The following is a 27466-nucleotide window of genomic DNA, read 5'->3' as shown; positions in this document are numbered from 1 at the left end:
AATGCCTTGGTGTAAAATTATGTCTTAAGAGTATGTTTTATTGATTTTGCTTTAGTAGCCTTAATAGTTGATAGCCAATAAATTTTCATGTTAAAAACATTAAAATCAATGTATAACACTGATTTAAATAAAATATACTGAGCCTTGCTTTAGAAAAATCAAATCACATATGGGCTTAAGTCAGTTATTTAATAGTAATCTACTATATTTGCCTTAAAAGTTTCACATTTGTACATGAAGATATTAATTTCAAGAAAGGTAAGTTAAAGCTTCAAAGTAAAAATGTTAGTCGCTCAGTCACGTCTAACTCTTTGTGACCCCATGGATCATATGCCACCAGGCTCCTCTGTCCATGGGATTCCCCAGGCTAGAATACTCCCCAAGCAAGAATACTGGAGTGGGTAGCCACGCCCTTCTCCAGGGGATCTTCCTGACCCAGGGATTGCACCTGGGTCTTCGGCATTGCAGGTGGATTCTTTACCATATGAGCCACCAGGGTAGCTTAGTATCTGCTCTTTTTAAAAAAGGAAAGTTGGCTAAAAAGTCATTTATAGTTTTGTTACTAGCAGCAAGGAACCGGATTGTGTGCAGCTTTTTTTTGTATTTCTTGTGCTTGGGTTCAGTGTCTGTGTGTTAGCTGCTCAGTCATGTCTGACCTTTGTGACCCCATGGACTGTAGCTCACCAGGCTCATCTCTCCATGGAATTCTCCAGGCAAGAATACTGGAGTGGGTTGCCATTTCCTTTTCCAGGGGATCGTCCCGACCCAGGGATCGAACCCAGGTCTCCTGCGTTGCAGGCAAATGCTTTACTGTCTGAGCTAGTAAGTACCATTAATCGTTGCTCGGGATGCAGTTAAAACGTCATCTAAGGTGGTGGTGTGATGCCTTGTTAGGTGGGACCAGAGCAGTCTGGAGGGCGAAACGAGTCCTCCCCCTGCTGCCACGCCCCACTGAATTCTCTGTGGGGGGACGGGGTCCCCTCATAGGTGCGTGCTGACGTCACCCGGCAGAACCCCGGGGTGCCCTCTGCACTCACCATGCTGTCCCTCAGGCAGCTCCCTCCTCCCTGAGCTCCAGCTCGTGCACTCGGGGGAGACCGGGAGGCCCTGCCTGGGTTTCTCCTCCCCACGCTGAGGTCTGGGAACGCCAGGCAGTGAGCTGAAACAATCCACAGGCTCCCCTGCGTTTGTTTCCCCACCTCAGGGACCACTGTCCTGCATCGCCAGAAAACCACTGTTTGTATACAGTTTGTCCCCTGTTTCAGTTGAGGCAGGGGAGAGGAAACCCAGTCCCTGTCACTCCACCCTGGCCAAGAGCAGAACTCCCCTTTCTAGTTGAAAATGGGAGAGAAGCTGCTCTCAGGCCCGCTACGCACCACACCCCAAGATGTGCAACAGAGAGCTGGGAGAGAACTCGAGCTACTCGGAGAAGGCAGGAAGATGTCACGGGGGGAAGGAGGCAGGGGACGCCTCTTCCATCTCCACGCTGCCTCGGTTGAGAGTAGACCTCTGACGGAGAGAGGGGACCTGCACAGGAAGTATGCTAGTGAGCTGGCTTGAGTAAACAGATTCCCCAGAAAATAACGTTTTCTACCTAAAAAGACACTGATAATTATTATTGTATTATTATATCTATTACTCACTGAACATGTGAATGTACTATGAACTGAAGAGAGAGTTATTGTTTTTCAAGGGTTCCCTGAGACCTGAAAATGATTTCAAGGGTTAGACACATCAAGATCAACCCTGTCTTGATAACTGCTGAAGATGAATGAAAAGTCTGTGGGAATTCATTATATTAATCGCTATTATTATATATGTTTGAGGTTTTCCATAACAGAAAGTTAGAAACAACTGTGGAAGGAAATAAAAAATGTATCTGAATTTAACGACTAACTTACAGCCTACACTGCCTGTACCAGAAGAGAATAATGCTGATGCTCAGATAAAAGCAGAGACAAAGAGGCAGGAGAAGAAAACGGCAGAGGCACCAAGCCCCCATTCTGGTTACTTCCTTGCCTCCCAAATATTTTAGGAAATAAAAAAAAAATCCCCCTTTCTGCCTACGTTTAAGCTGGTTCACTTAAAATGCAAGGTGCTACTTGTACAGCTGGCAAACTAAAAATACCAACATTTATCTTCTTGAAGTATACTGTATATATTGGGAATTTCTCAAAATGGAAAATAAAATAACACTAAAGCCATTACCTTTCGACCACTGCAAGCATCAAGTCTAGCTCTCAAATGTTCCATCTGCCTGGATCATAGTGTCTCAGTATCATTTCCCATTAAGAGGCACCAGAGAAAGTGCTGGGGCAGGAAATAGCCAGGGTGAGTCTAGACCAGCTTTGGACAACAGACAGCAGAGTACAAAGACCACCCTATCAGGGCAAAGGGCTGCAGGACCACCTGCCCACTGAAGACAGCCACCATAAGCACTGAGGTTTGAAACATATCAAATGTGTTAAAATCCATGAGCTCAGACCGACACTTAAAAAAAAAAAAAAGGCAGGGAAGCCTCACCAGTGATGTCATCTTTAGAAGATGCTAGGGAAGCCACTCATTTATTCTGAAAACAAGAAAATAAGGAGAAACCAAGCATTTTGTTCTGTCTTTCTGTACAAACTGTACCTCAGGAGAACCCAGTGACTGATGAGGAAAAGTATTTTTCAAATGAATTCCAGCAATACACGCAGAAAAAATAATGAGCTATCACTGTTCTGAGCCCCTATGAAACAATGGATTTGGAGAATGATCAGCAACGTGAATACCAAAACCATCAGGCGAAAAGCTGACAGGGACTGTAGAGTCAGCTGTAGCTCAGGCGGGCAACGCATAATAAGAAACAGACATGAAATCCTACGTGCTTGTTGTAAAAAAAATTAGTACATAAGTTTATAAAATGCTTTAGCGATCAATTAGAAATACAATGGGGAGAAAGAGTTCACCAGTCAGTCTACATCGTAACTATTCTTTTACACTGACCATCTTGGGGGAAGCCTGAAGTCTGGGGTGCACAGGGGTGGGGAAGGTGCTGTGCATAACTGCCACCCTCCTCCAAACTGGCATCCACCAAGGACAAAAGTGCCTACCAGAAATATTTGTCAGCATCCAACAGACATGGCAAGGCTATTCCATATTCTTTTCTTTTCAGGAAAGCTCTGCCCTTCTCATGATATCCCATAGCTAACATAAGGGCCTGGGGAAAAATAAGGATTTAAAAAAACATCACTTTAAACTACAATAAAACAAATTATATTAAAAGCATATTAAGTCTAAAGAAATCAAAGAACATGAAAACAAACAAACAAAAAAACCCAAGACCACAACTGAATCTAAAAGTCAAAATTAAGGAAAACAGAATTAAAGCTTCATCTCATTTAAACACTGAAACAAGAACTCCATTTAGTGAGTCTGTCCCTTTGAGGGACATTTAATGTGCCTGTCCCTTTGTTTCTATCAATTTATTTTAGTATCTGCTGATCTGGGTCTATTTCTAGTATCCATAAGACTAAACATATTTTTAAAAAGCCAGTAATGACTGTATCCTTTTTAGAAAGAACATTCATTCATTCATTTCACTTTCTATTCTTAACTGGGTTTTTCTCTGAAGAATCTGTCAACTGTAGCATTTCTGAAACAATTTTTGTAAGACGATCCAAATTTCTTTAAAGTTCATTAATATTTTTAGATTTGAATTCTTATATAAATATTGTAAAGGTTTTCCACAAAGATCTAAATATTATCATTTAATATGAGGATATAATACTTGCAGTGAGAAAATAATTACCATAAAAAAATGAACTCAGTGACGGTTACAAAGTTCTCTTATTAAAATTTAACTTTAAACAATGTAACCCATATAGTGAAAACTACTCAAAAATGTCCTTTAAAGATCGAAAAATTAAAATCAACATGACCCATAGCCACTAAAGCTTTTCATGTAAGAAGCTACTGGATTCCAGCTCAGAGACTGATCTCAAGGGCCAAGTTGCAGATGCGGCTAGAAAGACCCCCTTGGATACGCTCAAAGGTAAAGCCATGTCCCCTTACTCCAATTAGAGAGTGGGGCTGCAGGGCCAGAGGGAAGAGGCGGAAGAACCAGCTGTCAGCTTTTCTTGGCCCCCATTCTGATCCATCCCCTAGGGCACGTGGCCTCGAGGAAAGAAAACTACACCGAGACAAGCGCTGCCACAGGAAGCCACCGCTCCAGGACAGGGAGGCCCTGCCATTCTGCACTGAACTCTCCAGGCAGGCCAGCCAGACGAGATGCGCATTGTAGGTTACATTCTCCGTTTATCAACTGGAGACAGAAGGCTGTTCCTAGTCCTTTATGTAACATTCCAAGACAAAATAAGTAGAATCCACTTCTGTTCTGACAGCAAATCAAAGAGCAAGCCACACGTTTCTTATAGAACTTACCTTTCTCTCTGACGGAGGGATTCTGATTGATCTGCCTGTCTGGTTAGCTATGTCTAAGTATGGTGTGGCTTCCGGATCCACCATCTCAGCTGCAAAAACCCAAGAGGAACTCCATTAGTTCAAGGTTAAAAAGCAGTGATGGGGACATAAAATATGTGAGACTGTTGGGAAAGAAAGGCCAATGAGAAATGTGATACCCTCAACTCTCCACCCCCGAGCCCAGCCCATTCTCACCGCCCCCTTTGAGGACTTGAGCAGAAAAGTCTGAAGCTCTGTGTACCTCTCTCCGCAAGGATCTCCAGTCCTCTCTTAGTCCTCTGAATTCTTTTTTCTTCTAGTTTGGCTTCATTTTGCTTTTCTTCTTCAACCTGGAAGGTTTTTCTCACGTCTTCTTCAGACTGTTTTAGTTCCAGAACCATAGCTTTCACATTGTGGGTCACTCCCTGCTCCTTAAGTGTTTCCCCTGTCACAATCAGAAACACATGTTATACAGAGAGTCATTAAATGCACTGGGTAACAGGACATCTTCTCTGTCACATGGAATTCTTCAGCCTGCATTAGCCCTTGCAAACCACCATGCCACAATTGCTAAGAATGTGTTTAAATCTGGTTGTTTAACTGCATTAACTGTTAAGCATGGGTTAAAATCAGTCAGTGAAATGAGCTGACTATATTAATCCTTTTCAATATTCTTTATTCTCATCCTAAAATCAAACCAAAGCAATCACTGTCTAAGAATCTACTCTAGAGAGAGCACTCTGCTAGGCAACATAAGAGGAAAATGATGAAGTCCTGCAGGTGAATTCTCCTTCCTCCAGCTAGAGACATAATCCAGTTCTCAGCCATGGACCAGGAGCCAGAGGGCAGGAGCACACTGGGAGAGGGGATTTACTGAAGTGGTAAAAACAAATACCGTGGGTTCCATCCCTTCTTAACCCCACGGCCCCAAAAAAACCACTTATTGTCCATGTTCTCAGACACAAGAAAGGAGTAAAGACAGAGGTGAAAAGTCAATGAAACAGAATGAAAGAGAATATTAACAAACCAAAAGCTGGCTCTATGAAAAAAACTAATCAAACATACAAACCTAACAAAAACAAAGTCAAAATGCAAATAAAATGAAAAAGAGTAAATACAGATCACAAACATTATAACGAAATAATATTATGAACTACAAACATAAATTTGAACATTTCTGGAAAACTCTCATTGAACACACCTTCATATACGTACATATACGTATTTAAAAACTCAACAACCATTCTAACATTTATACTGAAAAATAAAGATCCATCAGTGGCCAAGTTACCTTGATAAAGAAGAGCCATGAGGGATACTCATCTTACGAGATTTTAAAACTACAACAAAGCCACAATAATTAAAAACACACAAACAACTCTATGGTTCTGGCTCAGGAACAAACTCACAGGTATATGAAAAGAACAGGAAGTACAGAAACACAGCCCTAATCAGAGGACACCAGAAAATAAGCGTGTTTACTGAAGACATATAGTAGGAGATACCAGGAGCAAAATCAAGCTGGAACCTAGCTTTTACATATAGAGGGGAACTCTGAATAGATAGACTTCATGTAAGAAATTGTAGAAGACTATCCATGTGGTCCTGCGGTTGGGGAAAGAACTTCTTAAAACATTAACAATAAGGTGAAAAACTGATGGATTTGATAACATCAGAATCAAAGACTTCTGCACAACGAAGGATACCACAAACAGAACACACACAGAGACGAGATGCCAGTGAAATGATCTCTAAAGCAGGCCACAGGAATGGCTGGCAGGAATGCTGGAAAGAAAGACCAGGGCTGGGCTGGGAAGGCCGCACTCCAGCCAGGCTGGATGTGGACCTCTCTCTGGAGGCCACAGGAACCTACTGGAAACCAAACAGACACAGCACCCGCCTGAACTGCTCCAGAAGCTAATTGGGCTCCCCTGTCCATTCATGTCCCCTTCACATCCACTGCCCTACTGCAGCCAAAGTGAGCTCTGAAACACAAATATAATTGTGGGTCACTCCCCAGCATCAGTGGCTTTCCCCCTCCCTAGAGGGAAACACTAATATGAATGATATTCGAACTCAGGCTTTCTCAGCCGTACTACTGGTATTGTGAGCTGGATAAGTCTTTTAATACTTATTTTTATTTGTTTATTAGCTGTGCCGGGTCTTAGCTGCAGCATATGAACTCTCAGTTGTGGTATGTGGGATCTAGTTCCCCCATCAGGGACTGAACTCAGGCCCCTGGATGGGAAGCACAGCGTCTTAGCCACTGGACCACTAGGGAAGTCCCTGGATAGGAGCTCTTGTGCGCCTTGATGTTCAGCACCATCCCTGGTCTCTTCCAGTTAATAACTGTTAATAACTGTTAGGAGCACAGCCTCCTCTGGCCCCCTGCTACCAAGTCATGACAACCAAAAATGTCTCTAAGCATGTGTGCTAAGTTGCTTCAGTCCTGTCCGACTCTTTGTGACCCCATGGACAGTAGCCCACCAGGTTCCTTTGTCCATGGAATTCTCCAGGAAGAGTACTGGAGCGGGCTGCCATTTCCTTCTCCATGGATCTTCCTGACTCAGAAATCAAACCTGTGTCTCTGACATCTCCTGCATTGGCACTGGCAGGCAGATTCTTTACCACTAGTGCCACCTGTCTCCAGACATTGCCAAATGTCCCCTGCATGGCAAAATCACCCTTGGTTAAAACCACCACTATTACCTTTACCACGTGGCCTCTGCCTGCTCCTCCATCCTGAAGAAGCACTAGTCTCTCCTCATCGTCCACACTCAAAGATACGCCAGACCGCTCCAATCCCTCAAGCTCACACGACAGAGCTCTGCCGGAGGCTCTCTGCAGGGTGCTCCCCGCCGCAGCTCCTGCCGTGCTCACTCAGATGGAGCGGGAGTGCCGTCTCCCTCGCAGCACACCCAGACTTCCGTCCTGCAGCATCCCACCAGACCTCCACTGAGCATCAAACTCTAAAATAACTCGCTTTACATTATATACACAACGAAGCCACCCCAAATTTTTGAATAGAGGAAGAGTGAGGGGGAAAAAGATACAAAGTCAGTATTTCTCTAGTAACTTGATTTTTAAAATTCTGCATACTGTGCTGTAACATACCTAGTTGAAGTTGTTTCTTATTTATGACAATTTTGATGTAGTTTTCTTGAAATCCAAAGGTTTCTGCTATTCTGTAAAATAAACCAGAGAATTATAGATAACCCAATTTGTTATGTATTATCCACTAAACAGATTTTTACCATGACAGCTATTTTAGATATTCTTCTCAGAAACACCCAGTATGCCAAATTGCTGATGCACAAACATTACTTCAGATAGAGCGAGCTTACTAGATGGCTATTTGAAATTGTGTCAGAGACCATGTCCTTTTGTAAACCATCTGTTTTACTGCTTGGTTCCTCGTGAAGCACAGACCACTGGTGCTGTGTATCCGTTTGAACAGGAGGGCCCTAGCTGCAGGAGAGGAGAATACCCATCCCCGACACCTCCTGTGGTCTCCCTGCAGGAGCCCCTAACAGGGCAGTTGTTCATACACCGCTCACTGTGCTGAGTGCACGAGACTTCCTGAACCCAGCCCTAACGGCCCTGATGCAGGCCAAAGAAGAAAATGAGGAAAATCAGCTGGGGAAACACAGACTACCTAGCCCTGGAGGCAATCAAAACACTTACCACTGAGAAATGTTCAAGGAGATCAAACAACTGACCAGGTCTCAAAAGTCAGATTCTCACTAGAATGTGACGGGCCGGTATTTTTTTTCTTTTTACAGATGGGCCAACAGCCTGAGACTGGTCAAACTACTTCACTGAACATCACAGCAAGCCATTGATGCATTAAGGCATAAAATTCAAAACTAATGATTCGGCCAGTATCAGGCTGCCTCCTATTTCTATCACTTACTGATTCAAACATGGACCAAGTACACGCATCCAGGGTTCCCACCTGCTCTCAAGTCACACTGGGAAGTAAAGGAGACTGGTAAAAGTCCTGGCTTTGCCCTTAAATGCCAGTGTTAGCCTGAACAAGCCCTTTAGTCTCAAAGCCTCAGTTTCCCCTCCACTGGGAGACGAGACCAAACAAGTGGGTGTAAGGGAGCTGAGCGCCCCTGGGCCACAGGCACACAGATACTTACTTAGACCTCAGTTCTCTGCCAGTGATGTGCAGGCGGGTCTCCAACAAGTTTTTCCTATCCTGTATAAAAATAAGACAAAATGCACTTGAACTTGACACTTTTGGGAACTGTTACTCTGCCTATAAAACCAGACAAGTTAATATCAGACGATGTAAAAACACCCAGGTCTCTCTGGTTAAGGACTAAAAGGACACGTGCCAGGCAGGAAGCTACTGAACAAAACCTGCTCGTGACCCAGAAGTCCTTGCAGGGGCAGCAGTGTTTCTCACAGGCCGGGCTTCCGCCTCTGGGGGGAGGTCTGCTGGGGGTGGGGCAGGTCCTGTTCTGCTCCACGAGGACCCACCCACAACCTCGGCGCCAGGACCACCTCAGTAAGCACCCTCCGCAGCCACAGAGAAGGGAGCGGCAGGACAGCTTTCGGCACCTCCCCTTCCCCCATGACGGAGCTTCAGAAGGAAATATGGACTCACTAGGGCCACCAAGGACGAGACCGTGCAGATCATCTGCTCGGATTCCACACTCACCAATCAGCTTTCTGATCAGTGGTCTGCTTTCCCAGGTACTTGGTACTAGTAGCTGCTGCTAAGTCACTTCAGTTGTGTCCGACTCTGTGTGACCCCACAGAGAGGAGTCTGTATATACATACTGCCTTTTAAACTCATGAACTGGTATTCTGAGGCAGATACATATATAACATCCTTTTTCTCATCAAGTTCTTGATTCTTCCTATAAATTTTTAACAGCTTTATAGGGATGTAACTTGCATATCTTAAAGTTCCCTGTTTAAAGTATAAGAGTCGAGATTTCTGGTATGTTTACAGAGTTGTACGACTGTTACCATAATAAAATTTCAGAGCATTTTTGCCACCTCCTCACCAAACATGCCCTATCCTCCTAATCCCTCCCGCTTCCCACCCCAGACAGCTATGAATATATGTTCTTTCTCTATGGATCTGCCCATTCTAGATGTTTCATAGAAGTGGAACTACACAGTATGTGGTCTTTTGTGTCTGGCTTCTTTCACGGCGCTTTTGAGTGGCGCTTCGCTCCTTTCATGGCTGGATAACTCACTTTATGGGTGCACCCCGTTTGTCCACCAGCAGGCATTAGGGCTGTTTCCACCTTTAGGCCACTGTGAACACAGCTGCGAGTGCTCTGGTACAGTTTTTGTACAGTTTTCACTTCTCTTGAAGTAAAACAGCTGGGTCACAGGGTAATTCTGATACACACTTATTTTCATTTCTTCTGAGAATAATGAACCCTGATCAGTCCTACGGGGCAGCCCCCTCTGGGCGCCCTGCCTCCGTGACACTTCAGGACTTCAACTCCTGAGGACGTGCCCGGGACACTCCTGAGTGCCTGCCTGAGCACTCAGCCGACTGTGCTCTGGCTCCACCAGCAGAGAAAGAAAGATGAAATCCTGTGTGATGTGTCTTACTGCCTACAGTTTCAGAAAACCTGAAGTAATCTTTTATTCCCCATTTTTGCTAAACGTTTGTTTAAAGCCTAGAAAAGGCAAGAATGTGGTGCACAGCTCTGTAATGCCTGGAGCCCACACTACCTTTTAGATGTTCCAGTTTTAAGAATCCATAAAATTAACTTTTAGGTTTATTAACGTTCAATATGTAAAATAACTTAAAAGAATTTTATCTTTGGACTGCAACTTCAAAAAGAAAGAACTCACTATTTCTTCAATCGCGTCGCCAAGGTGACTGAGCATGCATAGCCAGCTAAGTCTGGGGACCTACTCACCTTTCTTAACCGCGGAGGCAGAAAGACTTCAATGGTGGCAATTCCTGTTGTTCTGTAGTGCTCGTTTCCTGTGCCACGCTCGACCGCTTTGCAACGTATTTCTTCCATTACCTTTTCTACTTCATTTTCACAACATTCTAGCTTGTTAGAGTACTTCTTAGCAAGGTCCTATGAAGAATAATTGAAAAACAAAAAACAAAAACTCCACAGATCAATATAGTACTAACTCAAAAAAAGTAAAATACACATCAGTGCACACAAGAATATAAGGCAAAAGAACTGACGGGCAGCGTTCACCCCATTACAGTGAAATCTAGACAGTGGCTTGACATCTTGAGAGGCACAGAGCTAAGAGGATCCAGGAAAAAATAAAAACGAAGGGTAGGAAAACGGACTCCCTAGATAAAGTGAGACTAGTTGGGATTATGCTGGGGGAAAAGAAAGGTAGGCTGCAACTCATGTGACTGCAGTATACATCAACACAAAACTACCTTAAAGAATACTCAACTATTCACCACTGCAGAGTGTGGGCAAGAAACAAGAAAACAGAAAAGCTTCTAACTTTTCTAATTTGTGAGAACAACTCAGGTTAGATGATGGTCTAAGTATGTATTTCTAATAAGGGAGATGTTCTTGATATATAAAAGTTACAAAGCAGATCAGAATATCTTTTTAAAAAATTAATATAAACCTATTTATAATACACACTTTAAATAAACAATCACATAGGAAATGACTGAAGAAAACACCAATATTGGTGATATGTATAATGTATTTTTGAAAACACACTCTATCATTTTTGTAGTTAATTATATACATACAGCTTTTTTTTTTTTTTTTAGCTTTTTTCAACAAACCAAACTATACATTGTTTTTAATCCCTGGAAAACACAGTAGCCTTTTCAATAAAAATACTTCAAAAAAACTTTCTATAATTCTCTAGAAAACATAAATATAATTACCTTGTGAAGGTTTTTTTTACCCCTTTTGACACCAATCAATTCTGACACCAACTGGATATCCTACAATTCAATTCAACTCTGTCACGAAGGATGGAGTTAGTGAATCAGAAGCAGACGCCAGAGGCTAAGGGCTCAATCAAACAGGTCTGCCCTCATTTCAGGCAGCAGGTAAGCAGGTCCCCAGGTTACCCACACTTCTGTCTGATTGGGCTACACAGTTGACGGTTCCTACAAGCCCTGCCCCTTCAGGTTTGGCAATTTGCTAGAACAAACACCACAGAACTCGGAAAAATGCTCCCCTTGTTTTTAAAATTTATTATAATGAGAACGAATGAACACCCAGATGGAGATGCAGGCATGGCAGAGCCTGGAAGGGTGCAGAGTACAGGACCAGAGGACTTTGCTCCCTGTGGGTGTGCTCCTCTCTGGCCAACAGACGTGTCTGCCCATCTGGAAGCTCCCGCAATCTGTCATTTAAGGGTTTTTACGGAGGCTCCATTATATGGACATGATTGAGTGAATCACTGACCACTGCTGACCAGTGTGATCTCCTCTGCCCTCTGGCCTCCCCAGAGGCTGGAGGAGGGTGGGACTGAAAGTTCCATGCTTCTAATCAAAGTTTGGTCTTGTAGGCAAGCAGCCCTGTTCTGAAAGTCCCCATCACCTTTGTGCTATGCTTAGTCGCTCAGTCATGTCTGACTCTTTGTGACCCCATGGACTGTAGCCTGCCAGGCTCCTCTGTCCATAGCGATTCTCCAGGCAAAAACACTCGAGTGGTATCCTCCTCCAGGGGATCTTCTTCCCAACCCAGGGATGGAATCAAGGTCTCCTGCACTACAGGCAGATTTTATGCCAGCTGAGATACCAGGGAAGCCCATTAACATCAGTACTTACATCTAATAAACATCAGCCAGGTGCTGGACACATATTCTCTCAGACACTCAGAGCAACTGGATCATGGAGGTACCACGGCCCCCATTTCGTAAGTGATGAGAGTGGGACCAGAGATCTCCCGCAACTCGCTGAGGCCCACAGGCAGCGGCAGAGTTGCGCCTGCACACCTTGACCTCAGAGCCCAGGCTCCCTCCTCTGGTCGGAGCCCAGCTAAGCAACCAGGGAGTTCCCTCTGGGCAGGAGAGCACAGGCCGGGTCACCAGGGTACCTATGCTTGCCTGACTCAACAGGGGTAATTTTCCCGTGGGACAGAGGGCCTTCTCGAGGATGCTGGTTACCGCCCTAATAAAACAGGTTTCGCTTTCAGTTATGAGCTGTCTTCAGTGCACGGGCTCCCACATGTCAGCATCCCCTTACCCCTCAGCCTTTAAGTGGTCAGGGTCTGTTAAAGATATTTATACAAGAGGAAAGGCAAATTTAAAGGAATCCTTCAGTGAATCCTTTTGTAAATTAGAAAATAAAAAAACTGAACAGGAGCAATCAACATTCAACAGCTCCAACCCCCCTAAATCTCTCCTCTCTGCCAGTCGGCTTCCACACAGACATTCTGAAGTTCTTGTCAAAATCGCTCAGTGTCTCCACCCCACCAAGCCCCTTCCTCAATTACCTGAAATTGACCTAGCAGCAGCCGTGGACACAGTGGACTCTCCAGCCTCCTCACTTGGTTTCTACACCCTCTCCTCCTTCCTTCCACCTCGACTGCTCCTTCGCCGCCCCTTCTGCCTGGCTCCTGTCATCTCTCCAAACTCTAAACACCGAAGTGACCCAGGACTCAGCCTTCAGACACCTTTCCTTCCTCTACTTGTTTGGTTAGTAATGTCAGCCAGGCTCACTGCTTCAAGCCACACCTATACACCACCAACTCTCTCCAGAATATCTCTGGCTGAGACCTCGACCTTGAACTCTCAGACTTGTCTGGCCCCAAACTAAGCACTTGGTCTGGTGATGGAAGTAAAGTCCGATGCTGCAAAGAGCAATAGTGCATAGGAACCTGGAATGTTAGGTCCACGAATCAAGGTAAATTGGAAGTGGTCAAACAGGAGATGACAAGAGTGAAAGTTGACATTTTAGGAATCAGTGAACTAAGATGGACGGGAATAGGTGAATTTAACTCAGATGACCATTATATCTACTACTGTGGGCAAGAATCCCTTAGAAAAAATGGAGTAGCCCTCACAGTCAACAAAAGAGTCCGAAATGCAGTAACTGTATGCCATCTCAAAAACAGAATGATCTCTGTTCATTTCCAAGGCAAACCATTCAATATCACACTAATCCAAGTCTATGCCCCAACCAGTAATGCTGAAGAAGCTGAAGTTGAACAGTTCTATGAAGACCTACAAGACCTTTTAGAACTAACACCCAAAAAAGATGTCCTTTTCATTATAGGGGACTGGAATGCAAAAACAGGAAGTCAAGAGATACCTGGGGTTAACAGGCAAATTTGGCCTTGGAGTACAGAATGAAGCAGGGCAAAGGCTAACCAGAGTTTTGCCAAGAGAACGCACTGGTCATAGCAAACACCCTCTTCCAACAACACAAGAGAAGACTCTCCACATGGACATCACCAGATGGTCAACACCAAGATCAGATTGATTATATTCTTTGAAGCCAAAGATGGAGAAGCTCTATAAAGTCAGCAAAAACAAGACCAGGAGCTGACTGTGGCTCAGATCATGAACTCCTTATTGCCAAATTCAGACTGAAATTGAAGAAAGTAGGGAAAACCGCTAGACTACTCAGGTATGACCTAAATCAAATCCCTTACAGTTATACAGTGGAAGTGACAAACAGATTCAAGGGATTAGATCTGACAGACAGAGTGCCTGACAGTAGGCAGTGATCAAGACCATCCCCAAGAAAAACAAATGCAAAAAAGCAAAATGGTTGTCTGAGGAGGCCTTACAAATAGCTGTGAAAACAAGAGAAGCGAAAAGCAAAGGAGAAAAGGGAAGATATACCCATTTGAATGCAGAGTTCTAAAGAATAGCTAGGAGAGATAAGAAAGCCTTCCTCAGTGATCAATGCAAAGAAATAGTGGAAAACAATAGAATGGGATAGACATCTCATCAAAAAATATTACTTCCCTGGTGGCTCAGACAGTAAAGCGTCTGCCTACAACCTGGGAGACCCAGGTTTAACCCCTGGGTCGGGAAGATCCTCTGGAGAAGGAAATGGCAACCCACTCCAGTACTCTTGCCTGGGAAAATCCCATGGACGGAGGAGTGTGGTAGGCTACAGTCCATGGGGTTGCAAAGAGTCAGACTCCACTGAGCGACTTCACTTTCACTTTCAAGAAACTTAAAGATACCAAGCGAACATTTCATGCGAAGATGGGCACAATAAAGGACAGAAATGGTATGGACCTAACAGAAGCAGAAGATATTAAGAAGAGATGGTAAGAATACACAGAACTATACAAAAATTATCTTCATGACCTGGATAACCACGATGGTGTGATCACTCACCTAGAGCCAGACATCCTGGAATGTGAAGTCAAGTGGACCTTAGGAAGCATCACTACGAACAAAGCTAGTGGAGGTGACAGAATTTCAGTTGATTTATTTCAAATCCTAAAAGATTATGCTGTTAAAGTGCTGCACTCAATATGCCAGCAAATTTGGAAAACTCAGCAGTGGCCACAGGACTGGAAAAGGTCAGCTTTCATTCTAATTCCAAAGAAAGGCAATGCCAAAGAATGTTCAAACTATGACACAATTGCACTCATCTCACATACTAGCAAAGTAACGCTCAAAATTCTCCAAGCCAGGCTTCAGCAGTACGTGAACCGAGAACTTACAGATGTTCTCTGGATTTAGAAAAGCCAGAGGAACCAGAGATCAAATTGCCAACATCTGTTGGATCATCCAAAAAGCAGAGAGTTCCAGAAAAACATCTGCTGCTGCTGCTGCTAAGTCACTTCAGTCGTGTCCGACTCTGTGTGACCCCATAGACGGCAAGCCACCAGGCTCCCCCGTCCCTGTGATTCTCCAGGCAAGAACACTGGAGTGGGTTGCCATTTCCTTCTCCAGTGCATGAAAGTGAAGTCACTTAGTCGTGTCCCACTCTAGCGACCCCATGGACTGCAGCCCACCAGGCTCCTCCGTCCATGGGATTTTCCAGGCAAGAGTACTGGAGTAGGGTGCCATTGCTTTCTCCAGAAAAACATCTACTTCTGTTTTATTGACTATGCCAAAGCCTTTGACTGTGTGGATCACAACAAACTATGGAAAATTCTTAAGAGATGGGAATACCAGACCACCTTACCTGACTCCTGAGAAATCTGTATGCAGGTCAAGAAGCAACAGTTAGAACTGGACATGGAACAACAGACTGGTTCCAAACTGGGAAAGGAGTACATCAAGGCTGTATATTGTCACACTGTTTATTTAACTTGTATGCAAAGTATATCATGCAAAGTACCAGGCTAGATGAAGCACAAGCTGGAATCAAGACTGCTGGGAGAAATATCAATAACCTCAGACATGCAGATGACACCACCATTATGGCAGAAATAGAAGAAAAACTAAAGAGCCTCTTGATGAAAGTGAAAGAGGAGAGTGAAAAAGTTGGCTTAAAACTCAACATTCATAAAACTAAGATCATGACATCTGGTCTCATGACTTCATGGCAAATAGATGGGAAAACAATGGAAACAGTGACAGACTTTATTGTTTTGGGCTCCAAAATCATTGTAGATGGTGACTGCAGCTATGAAATTAAAAGATGCTTACTCCTTGGAAGAAAACTTATGACCAACCTAGACAGCATATTAAAAAGCAAAGACATTACTTTGCCAACAAAGTTCCCGTCTAGTCAAAGCTATGGTTTTTCCAATAGTTGTGTATGGATGTGAGAGCTGGAAAGAAAGCTGAGTGCTGAAGAATTAATGCTTTTGAACTGTGGTGTTGGAGAAGACTCTCGAGAGTCCCTTGGACTGCAAGGAGATCCAATCAGTCAATCCTAAAGGAAATCAGTCCCGAATATACATTGGAAGAACTGATGCTGAAGCTGAAACTCCAATACTCTGGCCACCTTATTCAAAGAGTTGACTCATTGGAAAAGACCCTGATGCTGGGAAAGATTGAAGGCAGGAGGAGAAGGGAACAACAGAGAATGAGATGGTTGGATGGAATCACTGACTTGATGGACATGAGTTTGAGCAAGCCTGCAAAACCTGCTGGCTCTACTTGGAAATATATCCAGAGTCCAATCACTTCTCGCTACGTCCACAGTGACTCTCCCGGTACCAAACCACTGCTGTTTCTAAATTAGCATACTGCAGCAGCAGCTGATGGTTTCCCTTATTCTCTTGCCCCTTTTATCAGCCTCACCACTCGGGAATTCCAAGGGTGTTAGGAGCTCTGTGCCAGGAGCTGGGGACAGAAGTCACAGCCCCACCTAGTTCCCAAGCCAAGAGATTGTAACAAGCAAATTCAGAAGAAAAGGTCTGCAAAAACTGAAAAGAAAAAAAAAAAAAAAAGGGAGTCCTGTTAGGAAAAGGAGAGAGAGAACTCCAAGACCCTGACACAGTGGTCACCTCCCACGCGCATCACTGTGTCACAGAACAGGACAATGCGATGCCCTCGTGACAACCCTTACTCCCTGACAGAGGTTACACTGTTTACCAAAATACACTCAGACTGAGAGAACAAGAGGAGTATGTTCTAGGGCATTCCAACATAGTGAGATTTCGCTCAGGAGTTATTATGATGTTCCTCAGCTTAGAAAGGCAAGCCAACCTCAGTTTCTAGAAATTTCACTTAGGAAAAGTGAGGCCATTTTTGATGAGACCATAAAAACCTGAGGTACAATTATTAGGAAAATGTATTTTGGAAAAATGAACAGATAGCCAATAGCGTAAACAAAGCTAGGGAGGGGAACAGTGTTCTGCAGCTGAGCACACTAACCAGGAGGGCAGAGAATGGCCCGAACACCAGCCCGGAACACGCTGCACCCGAACCTTCTGCCTCTGGCGCTGCCCCACCAGCACAAACACCCAGTTAACCATCTTAGGTAACACTGTGAAGCACTAGAAACGGCACACGCCAAAACCATCAGATAAACATTCTCATATAAATAAAATCTTCTTAAACAAAATTAAGCTTGACAACTGCTAGTAAAACATGGGAGCCTGTTTATCACCTGGTTATGCCGAAAGCCTACCTGTTTGTGCCTGGCAATTTCTGGTGACTTCAGAATCTTACTTACCAAGGAGACTTACAACACTGCTAATTAACAACATCTTAAAAGAGAAATACCTTCAATGCCAAGCCAACTTCTTTATTTTCATCTGTATATGGAGGCTTCCAAAGTTGGATTTTGTCTTCCCTTAAAAATTGGGTCAATTTTGATTGGAGATATTTCTTTTGTGCCATCCTTGAAAGCAAAACAGTACATCAATGATACTCTGCACTACATTTCACAATGTCTATAAGTTACCCAATACACTGTTGGGTAAGCAAGAGGTCTCCTCCATTCCTCCCTGTCCAGTTTAAAGTACTTTAGACTAGGTTTTAACTAGCTGCAAACTTCTCTAATGGCACCCCACTCCAGTACTCTTGCCTGGAAAATCCCATGGACGGAGGAGCCTGGTAGGCTGCAATCTATGGGGTCGTACAGAGTCGAACATGACTGAAGCAACTTAGCAGCAGCAGCAGCAGTAGCAGCAAAATTCTCTAAAAGATAAGTATATTACACACAGACTGAAATATGTATCATATATCCAATTATATATGTTACATAAGAATACATGTTTCAAAGTTGCTAATATGTAGTAAGTAATTTTTCTATTTCTTGGGTGTGTTGTGTGTTTTGGATAGCTAAGTGTTAAGTGTGTTAGTCGCTCAGTCGTGCCTGACTCTCTGCGACCCCGTGGACTCCAGCCCACCAGGCTCCTCGGTCCATGAGATTTTCCAGGCAACGATACTGGGGTGGGTTGCCATTACCTTCTCCAGGGGATCTCCCCAGCCCGGGGATCGAACGTAGGTCTCCTGCACTGCATGCAGATTCTTTACCGAGTGAGCTATACAAGGGAAGCCCTTTAGATAGCTGTCATCTCCAAATCCTTTGCGACCCCATGGACTATAGCCCACCAGGCTCCTCTGTCCATGGGATTTCCCAGGCAAGAACACTGGAGTGGGCTGCCATTGCCTTCTCCAGGGGAATCTTCTTGACCCAGGGATTGAACCCACATCTCCTGCATTGGCAGGCGGATCCTTTACCACTGAGCCACCAGGGAAGCCTGTTTTATTTCTTAACCTGCTATCACTCTCTAAGAGGAAAGATAAAATAAGAAAGATAGATCCTTAAAGCAGCAAACTTAAACAACTCAACACAGTGGCTCTGTGGTAAAGAATTTACCAAAATACAGTGGCTCTGTATGTTGGCTATTTTAACACAAAAGAGCAATCACCCTGGCAGGTAAATATAAAGAAGAGCTAGCTTGAACCATGAACTATCAATAATATACATTTTCTATATCTGAAATTTTAAATTGAAAATTTAGGGATTTTTCTGGTGGTCCAGAGTTATGACTCTGTGCTTCCAATGCAGGGGGGCTGGGTTCCATCCCTGGTCAGGGAACCAGAGCCCACATGCCACACAAAGTCTCTGGATGCCACAACTAAGGCCTGGGCCCACCAAAATAAACAAATATTTTTTAAAAATAAGAGAATTAAGTCAAAACTTTAGTGTTTACAGTGCTAGAGAAGTTCTGCGTGATATTTTCTGATAGAAGCATAAAAGCAGATCTACTCGTCCTATTCAAATCAATACTCGCCAGGTCATCATCTTACACATGAAAAGCCACAGCCCAAGTCTGTAAAAGGACTCACTCAAGGATGAAAGATTAGGCAGCGCCATAACTAGTCCTGGGACTTGTGCCCGCAACACTGGATCACTGCATTCTACCGTCTCTACAAAGTCCCTGCTGCTTCTCTGTCCTGCGCTCACACAGCAGTGGAGTCTTTCACGCCTCCTTCACTAGCACTAGCATCTCAAAGGTGGGTGAGGCTGCCAGAGAGTGAAACAGCTGATGGGGCAGTGCAGCCAAGTCAGATGAGCAGTGAGCAAAATCAAAGGTTATTAGCCCCTGAAGGACGGAGACATGTTCCAGAGAGTGAAAAAGTAGGTAAGACTTAATATAACCTAGATGAGCAACTTTCTTTTTCCTATTCAGGGCCTGTATTCCACACTCCTCAAAACTCAATTCACCTGATTTCTAAATCAAGTTTGACAACTTAAGTGTATTCCGTAAGCAAGTACTTTAAAAAGAAAGTTCAAATCCACTTTATATCAATTTGGGGGCAAGAAAGAGGGTAATCAGGATAGGGGGGAGAAGCGAAAAAGGGGAAAACACATCAAAGAGGGGGATGTATGCATCCAGGTGACCTAAGAAAGAACCCCAGATTTTCAAGCACTAATAAACTGCTTCTCACACATAAAATTGGACTGTAGTCTGCCAGGCCCCTCTGTCCATGTAATTTTCCGGGCAGGAATTCTGGAATGGGTTGCCATTTCCTCCTCCAAGGGATGTTTCTGACCCAGGGATCAAACCCACATCTCCTGCGTCTCCTGCACCGGCAGGCGGATTCTTTACCACAGAGCCACAGGGGAAGCCCTGCTCACAGATGTTCAGAAATTCCCAATTAAGTATCACTTGTGAGCGGGTGGTAACCATTTCAAGGGCCATTCACGGAAGCCAAGCCATTTTAGAAGGCTGAACGCACAGCCCTCTGTAATCCAAGTAAATACCAAGCGGAAGTCTCAAAGGATTTCCTAAACCTAGTGTGTGGTCCACACTCCCGCTGCTGCTGCTGCTGCTGCTGCTAAGTCACTTCAGTCGTGTCCGACTCTGTGCGACTCCATAGACCGCAGCCCACCAGGCTCTGCCATCCCTAGGATTCTCCAGGCGAGAATACTGGAGTGGGTTGCCATTTCCTTCTCCAATGCAGGAAAGTGAAAAGTGAAAGTGAAGTCGCTCAGTCGTGTCCGACTCTTAGCAACCCCATGGACTGCAGCCTACCAGGCTTCTCCATCCATGGGATTTTCCAGGCAAGCGTACTGGAGTGGGGTGCCATTGCCTTCTCCTCGTCCACACTCCGCCCACCAGCAAATACACAACAAGGAGGGTCTCTAGTTCACCACTTAATGTTTGAAAAAAAGATTAAACCATTGTCTTAAAACTTACAAAACTTCACTCATGGGCAACAGAAAAAAACGAGGATATGTATTTTAACTCAAATCAAAAGGGAAATGGTTTAATAAATCAGTTTTCAACGTTAATTGGAAAACTGAAAGTTTCAGGCTTGCTACACAATGTTCCGTGTCACAGTCCCCGTCAAAAAGCAGAAATTCATTAATACCCATGCTGTAAACCGAAAGTGAAAGGGTATAAATCATTCCTGTAACATTTCGCTTTCATTTTTTAAATAAATCGATCTACGCTGCCTTTATCCAAAGGTTTTCAAACATATACAAACACACATATACTTATTCAAAATACAGTACTTTTTCTCTTAGACTATTACAAGAATCTTCTATTAAAAAATAAGAGTGTGGGAAGACGTTGAGAAACATACAGAATCTGATTTAAACCGCGTTTTCTCATTAAACAGGAAAGAAAATCTGTCTTTGATTGCAAATAAATCCCAAATGGCGTAACAATGTTACGACTCAAGCTTTTTGTATGGCCAGTGAGTAATTTTAACATATACATATGTTTCTCTGCTTCCCTCCAAAAACATTTCAATCTCTCGTTTTAAATACCCACCACCCGCGTCAGTCCAGAGCAAACCCAGGGCCGGGCGAAGGGCCCGGTGCGTCCAGAAGCCCCGACCCGCCGCCCCCGGTCCCGGCCGAGTCTCCGCGCAGGGCGCCCACCTCCCGCCGCTGCCCGGGCGGGGTCGGCGTCGGGGTCACGCCCGGGGGGAACTGGGGCGCCGGGCGGCGCGGCTGACACCCGGGTCAAGGACCGGACGCTCGGCCGCCATCTCCTCACCTGCGCCACAGCTGCGCCAGCCGCGACCCGCCGAGTGCCCGGATGCGGCTGCGACCGCCGTTTATTTTCATTCCGGGTGAGGCCGGCCCCGCCCCCGCCGCCGAGGCCGCCGCCGCCGCCGCCGGGCCGCCCCGCCCCGTCCCCGCGCGGCCGAGAAGCAGGGGTATGGGCGGGGCTAAGGGGGGGCCGGGCGGGGTTGTGGGTAGGCTGTGGGCGGGGCTAAGGCGGGAGAGCTGGACGCGGATGGGGCGCAGCTGGGGTGAGGGGCGGGGCGAGGGGGGGCGAGGCGGAAGGGCGGGGCAAGGATGGGGCGGGGCTGGGAAAGGGGCGTGGCTAGAGCCTGGGGCGATCGGATGTGGGCGGGGCAGAGAGGAGAGCGAGAAGGAGCCTGGGCGCTGACCGCCCGGGGGACTTGCCGGGGGTCGGGGGCGGGGCTGGCGGGAAGACTCAGCCCGCAACCCTGGGGACCGCCCCTGAGGACCAAGGCGGTGTTGGGCGGGGCCGCTGGCCCAGCCCAGTTTACCTGACTTCTGAGGAAATTGAGCTTGGCTTCGTTCCTCCAGAATCCTCGAAAGAGGCCAGAGCACCTTGGAGCAAGCCCCTTCTCCCCCCACGGCGGGAAAGTCTGGACTTACTGCAGCTGGATCCGCCCCCGCCCCCCAACCCCCATCCCACCCCCGGACTGGGTCTAACGTGATGACTTCTCTAAAAGTCCAGCTTTTCATCCCTGCGTGCATCACTCGGCCCAGGCCTCCGCTTTGGTGAACTTCCCGGCCCCTTGCCCTCGTACTTCTCTGCTGGTTTTGCTGGCCCTGCTGACCCTGTCTCCACATGCTATTGCTGACAGGACCTCTGGGAATCCGCCTGCTCCCGAAGCGCTCTGCCCACCCCTGTACTCGGTCATCTAAGCCCCTGGCCTGACTCCTGTGTCCTGTGTCTAGGTGAGGACATAAGACAGGCTTGTCTGGAACTAATGGAGCTCAAAGCCCGCTGGTTGAGCACAGGTCATAGCATAGCTTCCAGAGATGGTTAGATCCGCCTTCGGTAGGACCGAACCGAAGAATGGAAAGGCAAGATAGAGCCCACGGCAGAGCCCAGAAACTTCTCGCTCGGATGAGACTGTTGGTTCTTCCATTCCAAACCCAAGGCCCCAGCTCGCTTGGGCAGCACATTAACCAAATCCAAGGCTCATCCTGGGACCTTCTCTAGCACTGTCCTGGGCCCTGCATGTGGCAACTGGCTTCAGCCCTGGGGATCTAGGCAAGCTGCCCAGCCTCCACCTCACCTGGGAAGATAATATCAGTGCCCCACCCTCCCCTTTGCCCCTGCACAAACGTTCCCTGAAACAAAGTGTTGTGTCTAGAATCACTCCAGGAGCTGCAGACTGTCTGAAAGGGGCTTTGCAAACTCTCTGACACCCTCCACAAGGAGAGGGAAGCACGACCCCTCCTCCTGGTGCCCTTCTGCCCCTGGGGGATGAAGCCTTGGGTGGGATGTGTGCCTAAGTCCATTTTAGGGGAGAGAAATGTGTGCAAGGAGATCAAACCAGTCCATCCTAGAGGAAATCAGTCCTGAATATTCAATGGAAGGACTGATGCTGAAGCTGAAGTTCCAATACTTTGGCCACCTGATGGGAAGAGCCAACTCATTGGAGAAGACCCTGATGCTGGCAGGAGGAGAAAAGGGCAACAGAGGATAAAATGATTGGGTGGCATCACCCACTCCATGGACGTGAGTTTGAGCAAACTTCAGGAGTTGATGATGGACAGGGAAGCCTGGCATGCTGCGGTCCATGGGGTCACAAAGAGTCGGACACGACTGAGCGACTGAACAACATGTTCCCAAAGAGGCCCTGTGTGCCGTTTTCCTGACCCCACGGGGAGGACTCTGCCCACACCACAGAGCAACTTCTGGTCCCCCTTTTTTCCTCCTGTGACCTGCAGATGTTGTCCACTGGCCTAGCAGTGCTTCTTAGGAAGCTGGCTGATTTCGGTGTCTTTCTGAATAAGAGTCTTGTGGCTCTACAGCCTCCTTTGAGTACAGGAACACTTAGAAATCTTTGAAATTAAAGTTCTTCACCGTGGGCCAAATCGATTTCTTAGTTAAGGCAAAAGACAAACAGCAAAATGGGGGGAAATGTTGCCTTCCATTTCAAAACCATACTTGAAGAACTCTCACAATTTGATAAGAAAAAGACCAAAGCAGAAAACTGGCCAAAAGCTACTAAAATATGATTCACTGAAAAGGAAATAGAAGTGCTTTGTAAATATGCAAAAAATTACTCATCTCATTCATGATGAGACACTAAATATAAATTAAAACTACACCCAGGGACTTCCTTTGTGGTCCAGTGGTTAAGAACTTGCCTTTCAGTGCAGGGAATGTGGGTTGATCACTGATCAGGGAGCTAAGATCCCACATGACATGGAGGAACTAAGCCCACATGCAGCAACGAAAAACCAGTGCAGCCAAAAATTTAAAGAAGAAATACAATTTTAGAAACTATACCAAAATTTCACTTTTTACCTCTCAGACTGAAAAAGATGGATAACATGCTATGATGACAAGGCTGTGTAGAAACAGCAATCTTCATACCTTCCTTGTGGAAGGTTATGTTGCTACAACTCTTAAGAGGGCAATTAGCTGAGACTGTGGCTCAGATGGTAAAGAATCTGTCTACCAAGGCAAGAGACACAGATTTGATTCCTGTATTGGGGAAGATCCCCTGGAGGAGGAAATGGCAACCCACTCCAGTATTCTTGCCTGGAAAATCCCATGGACAGAGGAGCCTGGCGGGCTACAGTCCATGGGATCACAAGAGTTGGACATGACTAAGCATAGAGCACACACATAGCATATCTGTCAAAACTAAAATGCGTATTCTCTTTGACCCAATAATTCAACTTTTCTTGTTGTGACTATTCTTTACTAATCTGCCTCCTTTCTGTTATTCCTCATACTGACATTTAGTGACTTCAACTGCAATTTCTTGAGATGAAGAATTCTTCTTAAATTGTGTATGCGTTTTGTGGTAATGAAGAATCAGGGGACTACTGCATAACTGGTCTTACTTCTGATAGAATAAAACCAGAAAATCCTTAAACATTCTTTGTATGACCATGAGATTTAACACTAAATGTTATCAGTTCTTCCTAGAAAAACCAAAAAAAAAAAAAAAAACCACCAAACAGGAAGTTTGGGCAGTTCAGCTTTATTTATAGTTGTTCGGATCAGAACAATACACATGCATTGGGTTAAATTATGTACTTAACTAATTTTTTCATAGATGGGAAGATATATTTTAAAAGAAAATAACTTCATTCTTGATTTTTTCTATTTATAAATGGAAATTTCTGAGTGGTTATAAACTAAAATTTGGGGGGAATTTGAGTGATGATTCACACTTTGGTCTTGCAGGTTTTCAGTTTCACTGCTGTTTGGAGATGTGGTCTTTTTATTCATCATCTTGGCTGGATGAGAAGAAAGTGGAAGGAGCAGAGAAAAGAAGCAGGTGGACAGGGAGCTTTGTTCCCATCTTATTGGGAATACATAATTTCCTTCATCCTTAGAAATGATAGAAGCTGTAAAAAGGTATGGAGAGGTCCTATAAGAGAGTTACCCTGATGCTCAGGAAACATGGGCTGGGAAGGTGGATCTCAGGTCCTATTAGAAAGTGTAAAACAGTGTTATAGTTAAAAGACCCTCCAACCAGCCACTGTTTGCCATCCTCCAGTGAATACCACAATCATGCAGTATCACATAGGAAGATCAGCATGTCTTCTTTAAGCTCTGGGGATTGAATCTATCCCAGGTTTTCAGGATACAGTTCAAAGGAGTAAGGCTGAAATTGATAACTCCCATCTGTAAGAGAGAAAAAAGCAGCATCCAGTGCCTTTGCCCTTTTCCACCAGAAGCATCCCTCCCTGCTCTAGATGGGGGTGGAGACAGGTCTTCCACCTAAGCGTCCTTCCCTGGCCAGAGCTAACCTGTCCCTTACCAGCGCAGCTGTCCCATCATCATCCCTCCCTATTCTACCACCGAGGTGGGATGGAGATCCATCAGGGATAGACTTGATGGTATCCCAGGTTGATGTCCAATTCCTCACCATTAAAACCTTTGCCTGCCTCTGATGTCACCCAGGGTGCAATCAGAGTAACCTTCCAGAATGCTTCCCAAGCTAAGACTGCCAGGAGAAACATTCATCTCCTGGATTCCTGTGCATGGTCCTCAGTCTATTCCTGACCACAATAAGACTGGTAAATCATAAGGGGGCCAACATAAAACCAAGATGTCCCTTCCGAGCATCACCACACCTGTATAAGTGATAGCAAAAGAGATGGTGAAGGCCCAGCCAGTGAGGAAAAAGTGATTTTTGTCTTCAAGTTATTAGGGCCAGTCCTTCCAGTTCATTCCCACAGATTCAACAGAAAGAATATCTAAGGAGTTGAGACAAAAGCCACTGGAGAGCCTTCTCTGGTCCACTAAGAGCTAGTGTTACCAAAGGAAGAAACCTGCTGTACTTCCAATCTGAGTAACTTTTAGCCTGAAAGATGATCTTGGAGCTAGAGCTCCACCTAGCTTCCAAATGTGCTCCTGTTGTAAATCTCAACTAGGCTAAGGCACTTCCTGAAGAAAAGGCAATGGCACCCTACTCCAATACTCTTGCCTGGAAAATCCCATGGACAGAGGAGCCTGGTAGGCTGCAGTCCCTGGGGTTGCTAAGAGTCGGACATGACTGAGTGACTTCACTTTCAATTTTCACTTTCATGCATTGGAGAAGGAAATGGCAACCCACTCCAGTGTCCTTGCCTGGAGGATCCCAGGGACGGGGGAGCCTGGTGGGGTGCTGTCTATGGGGTTGCACAGAGTCAGACACAACTGCAGCGGACTTAGCAGCAGCAGCAGCAGCAGCAGCAGCAGCAGCAGCAGCAGCAGCAGCAGCAGGCACTTCCTGACTCAATCTAAGCTTGGGATCTAAGTCAAAGTGCATAGTAACAGCATAGATCACAAGTCCCTTGAAAGTTTATGATTCAGCAAATTAGGTTAGTAGTTTCAATTTCCAAGGTAGTTATGAAATGGTCAAAGAGACCAGGAAACGTTGACTGAGAAAGGAAAATTCAGTCCACATGCTTTGCCCATTTCCGGCCGCTCCCCTCGCGGGCATGTTGGATGCCTCTTGGCATCAGCAGGTTGGTATAAACCCCAACAAGGCTCCCCTTGTGGGGCTGTCTTTCGTCATTACGAGGCATCACAGAACTGCAAAGCAGGGCTCAACGCTTGCTTCATGGTCAATTCCATGTCTCTTTGATGCCACTTTCACAGACAGGTGCACCGTAAAGTTAGTAAAATACAGCAGAAAATGTGTATAATAGGAGAACAAAGAACTAGAGCTCCAAGCATCCTTACCTGTCTTAAAGATCCCAGATGAACTCCCAGTATGAACGGCTGTGGCTGCGAGCTGTGAGCTATGCCAGGATTTGTGATATTCAGAGAAGAGGATTTCGATCTGGGGCCAGAGTTGAGGCTTGACTACTCAAAGCTTTTGTGTAATAAAGTTTTATTAAAGTATAAAAGGAATAAGAGGAAGCTTCTGACATAGCTATCAGAAGGGGACAGAAAGAGTGCCCCTTTCGCTAGTTTTTAGCAAGGAGTTATATATCTGTTAGCAAGTTTCTAATCAGATAAAGTGAAAGTGAAAGTCGCTCAGTTGTGTCCGACTCTTTGCAACTCCCCTGAATTATACAGTCCATGGAATTCTCCAAGCCAGAATACTGGAGTGGGTAGCCTTTTCATTCCCCAGGGGATCTTCCCAACTCAGGGATCAAACCCAGATCTCCCGCATTGCAGGCAGATTCTTTACCAGTTGAGCCACAAGGGAAGCCCAAGAATACTGGAGTGGGTAGACTATCCCTTCTCCAGGGGATCTTAGCGACCCAGGAATCGAACCGAGGTCTCCTGCATGGCAGGAGAATCACCTGCAATGATAAAGAATCATCTCAAAACCGAGAGAGTTGCATCAGGCCCCTCTCCCACAACATTCACTTTGAGATAGCATTGGCACAAGGTGAGTCATCCCCAGCCATAAAACAATCGACATGAATCTTAAAGAAAAGCAAATTTCCAAGCAAATGTATAGTTTTATTAACATAGCTTAAGAGAACATTTTTATGAGGGAAACTGCATTGGTCAGCTCAAGGTTTGAGAAAAATTAA

General features: G+C 45.3%; 1 protein-coding gene across 2 annotated transcripts in view; it reads right to left on the bottom strand.

The window, feature by feature from the left end:
• NUB1 (negative regulator of ubiquitin like proteins 1) overlaps positions 1–21325 on the bottom strand; it is a 35007-nt gene extending 13682 nt beyond the window's left edge. Inside the window, exons 1-8 of one of the 2 annotated variants that reach the window (XM_052638345.1) lie at positions 21255–21325; positions 17515–17632; positions 10338–10505; positions 8586–8644; positions 7555–7625; positions 4703–4885; positions 4423–4511; positions 3093–3199 (exon numbers count right to left, since the gene is read on the bottom strand). In XM_052638345.1, the coding sequence (XP_052494305.1) occupies positions 3093–3199; positions 4423–4511; positions 4703–4885; positions 7555–7625; positions 8586–8644; positions 10338–10505; positions 17515–17632; positions 21255–21325 (866 nt within the window). The other variant, XM_052638346.1, reaches the window with a different exon arrangement.
• Positions 21326–27466: the final 6141 nt, after the last annotated feature.

This window comes from Budorcas taxicolor, chromosome 4 (assembly GCF_023091745.1).
Source record: "Budorcas taxicolor isolate Tak-1 chromosome 4, Takin1.1, whole genome shotgun sequence".
Classification (NCBI taxonomy): domain Eukaryota; kingdom Metazoa; phylum Chordata; class Mammalia; order Artiodactyla; family Bovidae; genus Budorcas; species Budorcas taxicolor.
This window is presented reverse-complemented; position numbering and strand designations above follow the sequence as displayed.